Source organism: Aphelocoma coerulescens, unplaced genomic scaffold (genome assembly GCF_041296385.1).
Source record: "Aphelocoma coerulescens isolate FSJ_1873_10779 unplaced genomic scaffold, UR_Acoe_1.0 HiC_scaffold_118, whole genome shotgun sequence".
Lineage (NCBI taxonomy): Eukaryota > Metazoa > Chordata > Aves > Passeriformes > Corvidae > Aphelocoma > Aphelocoma coerulescens.
The window spans coordinates 71469-86353 of record NW_027183476.1 but is presented as its reverse complement, the minus strand read 5'-3'; the positions used below and the strand labels follow the sequence as shown (position 1 = coordinate 86353).

At 63.3% G+C, this 14885-nt stretch overlaps 1 protein-coding gene across 1 annotated transcript in view; it reads left to right on the top strand.

Annotated features, from left to right (window-relative positions):
• The window catches only part of SYMPK (symplekin scaffold protein), a 57375-nt gene extending 43720 nt beyond the window's left edge, over positions 1-13655 (top strand). The window contains 10 exon segments of the mRNA XM_068998479.1: positions 2547-2655; positions 2750-2850; positions 2939-3029; positions 4352-4453; positions 8177-8352; positions 8354-8365; positions 10540-10716; positions 12293-12370; positions 13153-13395; positions 13494-13655. Of these exon segments, the coding sequence (XP_068854580.1) occupies positions 2547-2655; positions 2750-2850; positions 2939-3029; positions 4352-4453; positions 8177-8352; positions 8354-8365; positions 10540-10716; positions 12293-12370; positions 13153-13395; positions 13494-13655 (1251 nt within the window).
• The last annotated feature ends 1230 nt before the right edge of the window (positions 13656-14885 follow it).

Sequence of the window (14885 nt, the reverse complement as noted above, 5' to 3'; positions counted from 1 at the left end):
ATACTGGGGACACTGGGGACACTGGGGACATTGGTGGCACCATGGGCAATCAAATTGCTTTCCTGCCCAGTTATCAATTAATGGGGTTGGTTAATTGGGACAGTTGGGTGTCACCATTGTGGGGTCATCGAGCAGCCGGTGAGGGGACACTGGGGACACTGGGGACATCTGGGGACATCTGGGAACATCTGGGGACACTGGGGACATTGGGGACATCTGGGGAAACCATGGGAAATCCCACCCCTTTCCTGCCTTGTTATGAATTAATGGGGTCGGTTAATTAATGGGGTTGGTTAATTAATGGGGCAGTTGGGTGTCACCATTGTGGGGTCATCGAGCAGCCGGTGAGGGGACATCTGGGGACATCAGTGGCACCACGGGAAATCCCAGCCCTTTCCTGCCTTGTTATCAATTAATGGGGTCGGTTAATTGGGACAGTTGGGTATCACCATTGTGGGGTCTTCGAGCAGCCAGTGAGGGGACACTGGGGACACTGGGGACACTGAGGTCACTGGGGACACTGGGGACATTGGTGGCACCATGGGCAATCAAACTGCTTTCCTGCCCAGTTATCAATTAATGGGATCAGTTAATTGGGACAGTTGAGTGTCACCATTGTGGGGTCATCGAGCAGCCGGTGAGGGGACACTGGGGACATCTGGGGACATCTGGGGACACTGGGGACATCGGTGTCACCACAGGAAATCCCACCCCTTTCCTGCCTTGTTATCAATTAATGGGGTCGGTTAATTGGGACAGTTGAGTGTCACCATTGTGGGGTCATCGAGCAGCCGGTGAGGGGACACTGGGGACATTTGGGGACACTGGGGACACTGGGGACACTGGGGACATCTGGGGACACTGGGGACATTGGGGACACTGGGGACATCTGGGGACATCTGGGGAAACCATGGGAAATCCCACCCCTTTCCTGCCTTTTTATGAATTAATGGGGTCGGTTAATTAATGGGGTTGGTTAATTAATGGGGCAGTTGAGTGTCACCATTGTGGGGTCATCGAGCAGCCGGTGAGGGGACACTGGGGACATTGGGGACACTGGGGACACTGGGGATACTGGGGACACTGGGGACACTGGGGACATTGGTGGCACCATGGGCAATCAAACCCCTTTCCTGCCCAGTTATCAATTAATGGGATCAGTTAATTGGGACAGTTGAGTGTCACCATTGTGGGGTCATCGAGCAGCCGGTGAGGGGACATCTGGGGACACTGGGGACATCTGGGGACATTGGGGACATCTGGGGACATTGGGGACATCTGGGGAAACCATGGGAAATCCCACCCCTTTCCTGCCTTGTTATGAATTAATGGGGTCGGTTAATTAATGGGGTTGGTTAATTAATGGGGCAGTTGAGTGTCACCATTGTGGGGTCATCGAGCAGCCGGTGAGGGGACACTGGGGATACTGGGGACACTGGGGACACTGGGGACATCAGTGGCACCACGGGAAATCCCAGCCCTTTCCTGCCTTGTTATCAATTAATGGGGTCGGTTAATTGGGACAGTTGGGTGTCACCATTGTGGGGTCTTCGAGCAGCCAGTGAGGGGACACTGGGGACACTGGGGTCACTGGGGACACTGGGGACACTGGGGACACTGGGGATACTGGGGTCACTGGGGACACTGGGGACATTGGTGGCACCATGGGCAATCAAACCCCTTTCCTGCCTTGTTATCAATTAATGGGGTTGGTTAATTGGGACAGTTGAGTGTCACCATTGTGGGGTCATCGAGCAGCCAGTGAGGGGACATCTGGGGACACTGGGGACATTGGGGACACTGGGGACATCTGGGGACACTGGGGACACTGGGGACATCTGGGGAAACCATGGGAAATCCCACCCCTTTCCTGCCTTGTTATGAATTAATGGGGTTGGTTAATTGGGACAGTTGGGTGTCACCATTGTGGGGTCATCGAGCAGCCGGTGAGGGGACACTGGGGACACTGGGGACATCTGGGGACATCGGTGTCACCATGGGAAATCAAACCCCTTTCCTGCCTTTTTATGAATTAATGGGGTCGGTTAATTAATGGGGTTGCTTGATTAACGGGGCAGTTGGGTGTCACCATTGTGGGGTCATCGAGCAGCCGGTGAGGGGACACTGGGGACACTGGGGACATTGGGGACATTGGTGGCACCATGGGCAATCAAACTGCTTTCCTGCCCAGTTATCAATTAATGGGGTCGGTTAATTGGGACAGTTGGGTGTCACCATTGTGGGGTCATCGAGCAGCCGGTGAGGGGACACTGGGGACATTTGGGGACATCTGGGGACATTTGGGGACACTGGGGACATCTGGGGACACGAGTTAAATATTCCAACGTTACCACCACACGAACAACACCACCATTAATTAACCCCCAAACCCCCCCCCGAACAATCCCCAATTCCCACCCTCCCCCCTCTCCCGAGTGACCCCCACCCCTCCCTGAGCCCAAGCGAGGCCTCGTTTGGGTTTAAAAACCCCCGAATTTCGGTTCCGCTCTGGAATTCGGGCGACCGCATCCCCGGTTTCGCGGCAGATCCGCGGGATGGGCATGAACTCGCCGGAGCTGCTGCTGCTGGTGGAGAACTGCCCCAAGGGCGCCGAGACTTTGGTGACGCGCTGCCTGCACAGCCTGACCGACAAAGGTGGGCCCGGGGGACGTCCGGCGGCGGTGGCCGGAGGCGCCGGGTGACCCGCGCTGACCCGCGGTGACCCGCGGCGTCCCCATCGCCCCGGCAGTGCCGCCCTCGCCGGAGCTGGTGAAGAGGGTGCGGGAGCTCTACCACAAGCGGCTGCCGGACGTGCGGTTCCTCATCCCCGTCCTGAACGGGCTGGAGAAGGTCAGGGCGGGTGTTTGTCACCGCTGGTGTCACCCCCGGTGTCACCCGTGGTGTCAGCGGGGCTGAGCGGGGGCTGGTTTTGGTGCAGAAAGAGGTGATTCAGGCGCTGCCCAAACTCATCAAGCTCAACCCCATCGTGGTCAAGGAGGTGTTCAACCGCCTGCTGGGGACGCAGCACGGTGAGGGGACGGCTGGGGACAGCGAGGGGACCTGGGAGAGTTTGGGGACAGCTTGGGGACAGCGAGGGGACAGTCTGGGGACATGGGACAGCGAGGGGACAGCGAGGGGACAGCCTGGGGACATGGGACAGCCTGGGGACAACTGGGGACAGCCTGGGGACATGGGACAGCTTGGGGACAGTGAGGGGTGGGACATGGGACAGGCCTGCTGGGGACAGCGAGGGGACAGCGAGGGGACCTGGGACAGTCTGGGGACAGCTTGGGGACAGCTTGGGGACATGGGACAGCCTGGGGACAGCGAGGGGACAGCTTGGGGACAGCCTGGGGACATGGGACAGCCTGGGGACAGCTGGGGACAGCTTGGGGACAGTCTGGGGACATGGGACAGCCTGGGGACAGCTTGGGGACAACTGGGGTGGCACACAGGACAGGCCTGCTGGGGACGCAGCACGGTGAGGGGACGGCTGGGGACAGCGAGGGGACAGCCTGGGGACAGCTTGGGGACATGGGACAGCCTGGGGACAGCTTGGGGACAGCAAGGGGACAGCTGGGGACAGTCTGGGGACATGGGACAGCCTGGGGACAACTGGGGTGGCACACAGGACAGGCCTGCTGGGGACGCAGCACGGTGAGGGGACGGCTGGGGACAGCGAGGGGACAGTGAGGGGACAGTCTGGGGACCTGGGACAGTCTGGGGACATGGGACAGCAAGGGGACAGCTTGGGGACAGCGAGGGGACATGGGACAGCCTGGGGACAGTCTGGGGACAGCTTAGGAACGGCTTGGGGACAGTCTGGGGACACGGGACAGCCTGAGAACATGGGACACTTGGGGACATGGGACAGTCTGGGGACAGCGAGGGGATGGTGAAGGGACAGCCTGGGGATATGGGACAGCTTGGGGACAGCTTGGGGACATGGGATAGTCTGGGGACAGCTGGGGACAGTGAGGGGACAGTCTGGGGACAGCTTAGGAACGGCTTGGGGACAGTCTGGGGACATGGGACAGCCTGAGAACATGGGACACTTGGGGACAGCTTGGGAACAGCCTGGGGACACGGGGCAGCTTGGGGACAGCGAGGGGACATGGGACACTTGGGGACAGCGAGGACACAGTCTGGGGACACGGGGCAGCTTGGGGACAGCAGCAGTGTCACCATGGGGACATGGGACCTCCCAGAGGTGAGACACGGGGCGTCCCTGGGTTGGGGACACCGTGTGACATCCCAGGAGGGGCTGCGGGGTGCCAGGGCCACCCCGGGGCCACCTCAGGGCCACCCCGGGGTGACGCCGTGCCCTGTCCCCACGCCGGTGTCCCCGCAGGTGACGGCGCCTCGGCCGTGTCCCCCCTGAACCCCGGGGAGCTCCTGATCGCCCTGCACAACATCGACTCGGCCAAGTGCGACATGAAATCCATCATCAAAGGTGGGGACAGCCCGGGGACACCCCAGGGACACCCAGGGGGTGACAGGGACACCCCAGGGACACCCCAGGGGGTGACAGGGACATCGGGGGGTGACAGGGACACCCCAGGGGGACACGGGACCCCTGTCCATCGACTCGGCCGAGTGCGACATGAAATCCATCATCAAAGGTGGGGACAGCCCGGGGGTGACAGGGACACCCCAGGGACACCCAGGGGGTGACAGGGACACCCAGGGACACCCCAGGGGGTGACAGGGACACCCCAGGGACACCCCAGGGACACCCCAGGGGGTGACAGGGACATCAGGGGGTGACAGGGACACCCCAGAGGGACACGGGACCCCTGTCCATCGACTCGGCCAAGTGCGACATGAAATCCATCATCAAAGGTGGGGACACCCCGGGGACACCCCAGGGACACCCCAGGGACACCCCGGGGGGTGACAGGGACATCGAGGGGTGACAGGGACACCCCAGGGACACCCCAGGGACACCCCAGGGGGTGACAGGGACATCAGGGGGTGACAGGGACACCCCAGAGGGACACGGGACCCCTGTCCATCGACTCGGCCAAGTGCGACATGAAATCCATCATCAAAGGTGGGGACACCCCGGGGACACCCCAGGGACACCCCAGGGACACCCTAGGGGGTGACAGGGACACCCCGGGGGTGACAGGGACACCCAGGGACACCCCAGGGACACCCTAGGGGGTGACAGGGACACCCCAGGGACACCCCAGGGGGACACGGGACCCCTGTCCATCGACTCGGCCAAGTGCGACATGAAATCCATCATCAAAGGTGGGGACACCCCGGGAGTGACAGGGACACCCCAGGGGCACCCCAGGGACACCCTAGGGGGTGACAGGGACACCCAGGGACACCCCAGGGGGTGACAGGGACATCGAGGGGTGACAGGGACACCCCAGGGACACCCCAGGGGGTGACAAGGTCATTGATGGGTGACAGGGACACCCCAGGGGGTGACAGGGACATCGAGGGGTGACAGGGACACCCTGGGGATGACAGGGACACCCCAGGGACACCCCAGGGACACCCAGGGGATGACAGGGACACCCCAGGGACACCCCAGGGACACCCCAGGGGGTGACAGGGACATCGAGGGGTGACAGGGACACCCTGGGGGTGACAGGGACACCCCAGGGACACCCCAGGGACACCCAGGGGATGACAGGGACACCCCAGGGACACCCCAGGGACACCCCAGGGGGTGACAGGGACATCGGGGGGTGACAGGGTCATTGATGGGTGACAGGGACACCCCGGGGGGACACGGGACATGGGGCCCCCAAAGGGATGGAGGGACCCAAGGGGGGGGGGTCCATGGAAATGGGTGGGGGGGGGGTCCCACTCTGGTCCATGGGATGGTGCCAGTGTCCTCCCAGTGCCCCCAGTGTCCTCCCAGTGTCCTCCCAGTGTCCCCCCAGTGTCCTCCCAGTGTCCTCCCAGTGTCCCCCCAGTGCCTCCCAGTGTCCTCACAGTGTCCTCCCAGTGCCTCCCAGTGCCTCCCAGTGTCCTCCCAGTGTCCTCCCAGTGCCTCCCAGTCCCTCCCAGTGCCCTTTTAATGCCCCTTCAGTCCCTCCCAGTGCCTCCCAGGCCCTCCCAGTCCCTCCCAGTGCCCTTTTAATGCCCCTTCGGCACCTCCCAGTCCCTCCCAGTCCCTCCCAGTGCCTCCCCCAGCGCCGCTGTCCCCGCAGCCACCAACCTGTGCTTCACCCTACCCCGCTCTCCCATTGCCCTCCCAGTCCCTCCCAGTGCCCTTTTAATGCTCCTCCAGTCCCTCCCAGTGCCTCCCAGTACCCTCCCAGTCCCTCCCAGTGCCCTTTTAGTCCCTCCCAGTGCCCTTTTACTCCCTCCCAATCCCCTCCAGTCCCTCCCAATGCCCTTTTAGTCCCTCCCTGTGCCCCCCAGTCCCTCCCAGTGCCCTTTTAGTCCCTCCCAATCCCCTCCCAGTCCCTCCCAATCCCCTCCCAGTCCCTCCCAATCCCCACCCAGTCCCTCCCAATCCCCACCCAGTCCCTCCCAGTGCCCACCCAGTCCCTCCCAGTGCCCTTTTAGTGCCTCCCAATCCCCTCCCAGTCCCTCCCAATCCCCTCCAGTCCCTCCCAGTGCCCTTTTAGTGCCTCCCAATTCCCTCCCAGTCCCTCCCAATCCCCTCCCAGTCCCTCCCAATCCCCTCCCAGTCCCTCCCAGTCCCTCCCAATCCCCTCCCAGCGCCTCCCAGTCCCTCCCAGTGCCCTTTTACTCCTTCCCAATCCCCTCCCAGTCCCTCCCAATCCCCACCCAGTCCCTCCCAGTGCCCTTTAGTCCCTCCCAATCCCCTCCCAGTCCCTCCCAGTCCCTCCCAATCCCCTCCCAGTCCCTCCCAATCCCCTCCCAGTCCCTCCCAATCCCCTCCCAATCCCCTCCCAGTCCCTCCCAATCCCCTCCCAGTCCCGCCCAGTCCCTCCCAGTGCCCTTTTACTCCCTCCCAATCCCCTCCCAGTCCCTCCCAATCCCCTCCCAGTCCCTCCCAATCCCCACCCAGTCCCTCCCAGCTCCTCCCAGTCCCTCCCAGTGCCCTTTTAGTCCCTCCCAATCCCCTCCCACTCCCTCCCAATCCCCTCCCAGTCCCTCCCAATCCCCTCCCAGTCCCTCCCAGTGCCCTTTTACTCCCTCCCAGTGCCCTTTTACTCCCTCCCAATCCCCTCCCAGCGCCTCCCAGTCCCTCCCAGTGCCCTTTTACTCCCTCTCAATCCCCTCCAGTCCCTCCCAATCCCCTCCCAGTCCCTCCCAATCCCCTCCAGTCCCTCCCAATCCCCTCCCAGTCCCTCCCAGTGCCCTTTTAGTCCCTCCCAATCCCCTCCCACTCCCTCCCAGTCCCCTCCCAGTCCCTCCCAGTGCCCTTTTAGTCCCTCCCAGTGCCCTTTTACTCCCTCCCAATCCCCTCCAGTCCCTCCCAATGCCCTTTTAGTCCCTCCCTGTGCCCCCCAGTCCCTCCCAGTGCCCTTTTAGTCCCTCCCAATCCCCTCCCAGTCCCTCCCAATCCCCTCCCAGTCCCTCCCAATCCCCACCCAGTCCCTCCCAATCCCCACCCAGTCCCTCCCAGTGCCCACCCAGTCCCTCCCAGTGCCCTTTTAGTGCCTCCCAATCCCCTCCCAGTCCCTCCCAATCCCCTCCAGTCCCTCCCAGTGCCCTTTTAGTGCCTCCCAATTCCCTCCCAGTCCCTCCCAGTCCCTCCCAGTCTCTCCCAGTGCCCTTTTAATGCCCCTCCAGCACCTCCCAGTGCCTCCCAGTCCCTCCCAATCCCCTCCCAGCGCCTCCCAGTCCCTCCCAGTGCCCTTTTACTCCTTCCCAATCCCCTCCCAGTCCCTCCCAATCCCCACCCAGTCCCTCCCAGTGCCCTTTAGTCCCTCCCAATCCCCTCCCAGTCCCTCCCAATCCCCTCCCAATCCCCTCCCAATCCCCTCCCAATCCCCTCCCAGTCCCTCCCAGTCCCTCCCAATCCCCTCCCAGTCCCTCCCAGTGCCCTTTAGTCCCTCCCAATCCCCTCCCAGTCCCTCCCAATCCCCTCCAGTCCCTCCCAATGCCCTTTTAGTCCCTCCCAATCCCCTCCCACTCCCTCCCAATCCCCTCCCACTCCCTCCCAGTCCCCTCCCAGTCCCTCCCAATCCCCTCCCAGTCCCTCCCAGCGCCCCGCCCAGCGCCGCTGTCCCCGCAGCCACCAACCTGTGCTTCGCGGAGCGCAACGTGTACACGTCGGAGGTGCTGGCGGTGGTGATGCAGCAGCTGATGGAGCAGAGCCCGCTGCCGATGCTGCTGATGCGCACGGTCATCCAGGCGCTGACCATGTACCCCCGCCTGGGCGGCTTCGTCATGAACATCCTGTCCCGCCTTCATCATGAAGCAGGTCCCGAAATTAGCCCTGCACACCACCCCAAAAAAAAAACCAAAAAAAAACCCCCCCAAAAAAAAAAAACAAAACAAAACAAAAAAAAAAACAAAAAAAAAAAACCAAAAAACCCAAAAACAAACAAAAAAAAAAACAAAAAAAACAAAAAAAAACCAAAAAACAAACCAAAAAAAACAAAAAAAACCCCAAAAAATCAAAAAAAAACCCAAAAAAACCCCAAAAAAACCTAAAAAAACAAAAAACAAAAAAAAAACAAAAACAAAAAAAAAAAAAAACAAACAAAAAAACCCAAAAAACCCCAAAAAAACCAAAAAAAACCCCAAAAAAAACCCAAAAAAACAAAAAAAAAAACAAAAAGAAAAAACAAAAACAAACCCCAAAAAACCCCAAAAAAACCAAAAAAAAAACCAAAAAAAAAAAAACAAACCAAAAAAACCCCAAAAAAAACAAAAAAAAAAACCAAAAAACCCCAAAAAAACCAAAAAAAAAAACCAAAAAAAAAAAAAACAAACCAAAAAAAACCCAAAAAAACAAAAAAAAACCCCAAAAAACCAAAAAAAAAACGGCCCCGGAATTTGTCGCGAGATGCCCGAAAAAAAAAAAAAAAATTGTGCCGGAGATTTAAAAAAAAACGCCGTCGGAATAAATCCCCTCCCCCCCCCCCGAGCACCCGAAAGCGCGCCCTAAAAAAGCCCCTCCCTCCCCCCCCCAGAATTCCGCCCCCAAAATGCGGGAGGTGTTCTGTGGAAATGGAGGAAAGGAATTCGCGCGAAAATCGGAAGGAGAAAATTCCGGCAAATGCCAGCAAAATGCCCCCCAAAAAAATTGTCCCCACATGGGAAAAAAAATTTCACCGGAATGACCTCCCGAAATTACCCAAAATCCCCACAAAATTCCCCCCAAAATTCCCCCAAAAAATCCCCAAGATATTCCCTCGAAATCCCCAAAAAAATTCTCCCAAAAATCCAAAAATATTCCCCCCAAATCCCCCCAAAATTTGGGATACAGGACCCCTGGGTGACCCCGCTGACCCCTGGGTGACCCCACTGACCCCTGGGTGACCCCGCTGACCCCTGGATGACTCCGCTGACCCCACTGACCCTTGGGTGACCCCACTGACCCCGCTGACCCCCAAGTGTCCCTGCTGACCCCCGGGTGTCCCCACTGACCCCACTGACCCCTGGGTGACCCCACTGACCCCTGGGTGACCCCGCTGACCCCTGGGTGACTCCACTGACCCCGCTGACCCCCGGGTGTCCCCACTGACCCCACTGACCCCTGGGTGACCCCACTGACCCCTGGGTGACCCCGCTGACCCCTGGGTGACTCCACTGACCCCTGGATGATCCCGCTGACCCCTGGGTGTCCCCGCTGACCCCTGGGTGACCCCGCTGACCCCTGGATGACCCCGCTGACCCCTGGGTGTCCCCACTGACCCCCAGCTGACCCCGCTGACCCCTGGATGACCCCGCTGACCCCTGGGTGTCCCCACTGACCCCCAGCTGACCCCGCTGACCCCTGGGACATCCCCGCTGACCCCGCTGACCCCTGGGTGTCCCCGCTGACCCCTGGATGTCCCTGCTGACCCCCAGCTGACCCCACTGACCCCTGGGTGTCCCCTCTGACCCTGGGACGTCTCCGCTGACCCCTGGGTGTCCCTGCTGACCCCACTGACCCCTGGATGACCCCGCTGACCCCTGGATGTTCCCACTGACCCCCAGCTGACCCCACTGACCCCCAAGTGTCCCCGCTGACCCTGGAACGTCCCTGCTGACCCCCAGGTGTCCCCGCTGACCCCTGGATGTCCCTGCTGACCCCCAGCTGACCCCGCTGACCCCTGGGTGTCCCCGCTGACCCCTGGGTGTCCCCGCTGACCCCCAGCTGACCCCACTGACCCCCAAGTGTCCCCGCTGACCCTGGAACGTCCCTGCTGACCCCCAGGTGTCCCCGCTGACCCCTGGATGTCCCCGCTGACCCCCAGCTGACCCCACTGACCCCCAGGTGTCCCCGCTGACCCCGCTGACCCCTGGATGTCCCCGCTGACCCCTGGGTGTCCCCGCTGACCCCACTGACCCCTGGATGTCCCCGCTGACCCCCAGCTGACCCCACTGGCCCCTGGGTGTCCCCGCTGACCCCTGGATGTCCCCGCTGACCCCTGGATGTCCCCGCAGGTGTGGAAGTACCCCAAGGTGTGGGAAGGGTTCATCAAGTGCTGCCAGCGCACGAAGCCCCAGTCCTTCCAGGTGGTCCTGCAGCTGCCCCCGCCCCAGCTCGCCGCCGTCTTCGAGAAGTGTCCGGAGCTCCGCGAGCCCCTCCTGAGCCACGTCCGAGCCCTCACCCCACACCAGGTGACCCTGCCCCACCACCACCACCCCGGGGAGAAAGGGACACGTCCTGGGGACAGGGGACACACACCCTGGGGACAGGGGACATCCCTGGGGACAGGGGACACCCCTGGGACACACCCCAGGGACAGGGGACACGTCCTGGGGACAGGGGACACATCCTGGGACACACCCCAGGGACAGGGGACACCCACCCTGGGGACAGAGGACACATCTTGGGACACACCTGGGGACAGGGGACACATCCTGGGACACATCCTGGGGACAGGGGACACGTCCTGGGACACATCCTGGGGACAGGGGACACGTCCTGGGACACACCCCGGGGACAGGGGACACATCCTGGGGACAGGGGACACCCCTGGGACACCCCAGGGACAGGGGACACGTCCTGGGGACAGGGGACATCCCTGGGACACCCCTGGGGACAGGGGACACCCCTCTGGGACAGGGGACATCCCTGGGGACAGGGGACACATCTTGGGACACACCCCGGGGACAGGGGACACGTCCTGGGGACAGGGGACACCCCTGGCACACCCCAGGAGACAGGGGACACCCCTCTGGGGACAGGGGGACACATCCTGGGGACAGGGGACATCCCTGGGACACCCCTGGGGACAGGGGGACACATCCTGGGACAGGGGACACCCCTGGGGACAGGGGACACATCCTGGGACACCCCTGGAACAGGGGACACATCCTGGGACAGGGGACATGTCCTGGGACACCCCTGGGGACACGTCCTGGCACAGGGAACACCACCCTGGGGACAGGGGACACCCCTGGGGATGGGGGGACACATCCTGGGATACCCCTGGGACACCCCTGGGGACAGGGGACATCCCTGGGGACAGGGGACACGTCCTGGGACACACCCCAGGGACAGGGGACACCCACCCTGGGGACAGGGGACACCCCTGGGACACCCCTGGGGACAGGAGACACCCCTGGGGACAGGGGACACCCCTCTGGGACAGGGGACACATCCTGGGACACCCCTCTGGGACAGGGGACACCCCCCTGGGACAGGGGACACATCCTGGGACACCCCTGGGGACAGGGGACACCCACCCTGGGGACAGGGGACACGTCCTGGGATACCCCTGGGACAGGGGACACCCCTGGGGACAGGGGACACATCCTGGGACACCCCTCTGGGACAGGGGACATCCCTGGGGACAGGGGACACATCCTGGGATACCCCTGGGACAGGGGACACCCCTGGGGATGGGGGGACACATCCTGGGACAGGGAACACCCTGGGGACAGGGGACACATCCTGGGACACCCCTGGGGACAGGGGACACCCCTGGGACACCCCTGGGGACAGGGGACATCCCTCGGGACAGGGGACACCCCTGGGGACAGGGGACACCCCTGGGACACCCCTGGGACACCCCGGGGGACAGGGGACACCCCCCGGGGGACAGGGGACACATCCTGGGACACCCCTGGGACACCCCTGGGGACAGGGGACACCCCCTGGGGGACAGGGGACACCCCAGGGACACCCCTGGGCCACCCCTGAGGACAGGGGACCCGCCCAGGGAGGTGACACCCCCTGCCCCGGTCACAGCAAGCGCACATCCCGCTGTCCACCATGGCCATCCTGGAGGCCACCACGCGCCACGAGCCCGCGGGGACACCTGGAGAGGTGGGGACACCTGGGGAGGGGGGGACAGGGGGAGGGACAGGGCGGGGACAGGGGGACACCTGGAGAGGTGGGGACACCTTGGGAGGTGGGGACAGGGGGGGTGGGGGGCTCAGAGTGACCCCAGACTCTTTTGGGGACACCCAGAGAGAGGGGGCCAGGGTGACCCCAGATGCTTTTGGGGACACCTGGAGGGGTGGTGGCTTTGGGACTGGGGGGCTCAGAGTGACCCCAGACCCTTTTGGGGACACCTGGAGGGGTGGTGGCTTTGGGACTGGGGGGCTCAGAGTGACCCCAGACCCTTTTGGGGACACCTGGTAGGGTGGTGGTGGCTTTAGGGTTGGGGGTCTCAGAGTGACCCCAGACCCTTTTGGGGACACCCAGAGAGAGGGGGACAGGGTGACCCCAGACCCTTTTGGGGACACCCGGAGGGTGGGGACAGGGGAAGTGGTGGGCTCAGAGTGACCCCAGACCCTTTTGGGGACACCTTGGGGGTGGTGGCTTTGGGGCTGGGCGGCTCAGAGTGACCCCAGACCCTTTTGGGGACACCTGGAGAGGTGGGGACGGGGGGGGGTGGGGGGCTCAGAGTGACCCCAGACCCTTTTGGGGACACCCGGAGGGGTGGTGGCTTTGGGGCTGGGCGGCTCAGAGTGACCCCAGACCCTTTTGGGGACACCCAGAGAGATGGGGGGGATGGGGTGGGGGGCTCAGGGTGACCCCATGGGGTGAATTTGGGGTCCCCCCCACCCCCTTACCCCCCCTCTCTCCATGCGCCCCCTCCCCAGGAGAAGCCCCCCAAACGTCCGAGCGAGGAAGACCCCAAACCCAAGGGGGCCCCCCCAGCCCCGGGGGGGGGTCCCAGCTCAGGCTCCTCCCCCTCCGAGCCCCCCCCCGCGGACCTGGGGGGAGGGGGTGACCTGGAGCCCCCCTCCATCTTCATCAGCGTCCCCGAGGATGAGGAGAGCTCGGGGGGGGACGTCTCCCCCCCCGCCCCTGCCTCCCTCGACCCCCCCACGGCCCCCCCAAAGGTAACCCCTCCCCCCACCCCCCTCTGCACCCCATTTTGGGGAGGGGGGGGGGGGCACCTCTAACCCCTCCCCCCTCCCCTTCTTTCCCCCCCCCTCAGGACCCCCCCGCGGGCCCGGAGCCCCCCCCGGCCGTGCCCCCCACCACCGAGGGCCCCCCCAGCAGCCCCCCCTCGTCGGAGCCGCCCCCCCCCGGCACCCAGAGCCCCGAGGTGCCCCCGGGGGGGGTCCCTGAGGTCGCCCCCGGCCCCGCCGAGGGCTGAGGGGAGCGGGGGGAGCCCCCCGAGACCCCCCCCCCACTCGAGCGCTTGGGGGGGGGGGCTCAATAAAAGCCTGGGAGGAGCTTGGGGGGTCCTGTGTGGGTTTTTGGGGGCGGGGAGGGGGCGTGGCCTGTGTGGGAGGGGGCGTGGTTTATATCCCTGGGGGTGGGGCTTGGGTGGCTTGGGGGTGGAGCCGAAATGGGGGGGGGGGTGTCTCATTTTGGGGTGGGGTCTCGGTGTTTTGGGAGGGGTTTGGGGGTGTGGCCTGTGTTCGAGGGGCGGGGGTTTGCCTCTGGGGGCGTGGTCTCGCGTTTTGGGGCGTGGTTTAATCCACCTGGGGGGCGTGGTCTCTGTGTTGGTGGGCGTGGTCTCATCCACCTGGGGGGCGTGGTCTCTGCGTTTTGGGGCGTGGCCTCAGTTTTGGGGTGTGGTTCCATTCATCTGGGGGTGTGGTCTCTGTTTGGGGGCATGGCCTCTTCCACCCGGGGGGCGTGGCTTCATCTCATGGGGGCGTGGTTTTTGTGCTTGGGGGCGTGGCCTCGTCCACCCGGGGGCGTGGTTTCGCGTGGGGGTGGTGTCATCCGGGGGGGGCGTGGTCTCTGTGTTCGGGGCGTGGCTTCACGTTTGGGGGCGTGGTCTCTGTTTTGGGGCGTGGCCTCACCCACCTGGGGGTGTGGTCTCTGTGTTTTGGGGCGTGGTTTCACCCACATGGGGGTGTGGCCGCACCCACCGAGGGCGTGGTCTCATTCACCGGGGGCGTGGTCTCTGTTCAGGGGCGTGGCCTCATCCACCCGGGGGCGTGGTCTCTGTGTTTTGGGGCGTGGTCTCATTCACCTGGGGGCGTGGTCTCAGAGTTTGGGGGCGTGGTCTCATTCACCTGGAGGCATGTTCTCTGTATTTTGGGGCGTGGTCTCATCCATCTGGGGGCGTGGTCTCAGAGTTTTGGGGCGTGGTCTCATTCACCTGGGGCGTGGTCTCTGTGTTTTGGGGAGTGGTCTCACCCACATGGGGGCGTGGTTTCGTGGTTTTGGGGCGTGGTTTCACCCACATGGGGGTGTGACCCCACCCACCGTGGGCGTGGCTTCGCGTTTGGGGGCGTGGTCTCATTCGCCGGGGGGCGTGGTCTCACCCACATGGGGGCGTGGCCTCGCGTTTGGGGGCGTGGCGTCATCGGGGGCGTGGTCTCTGTGTTCGGGGGCATGGCCTCATCCACCGGGGGCGGGGTCTCTGTGT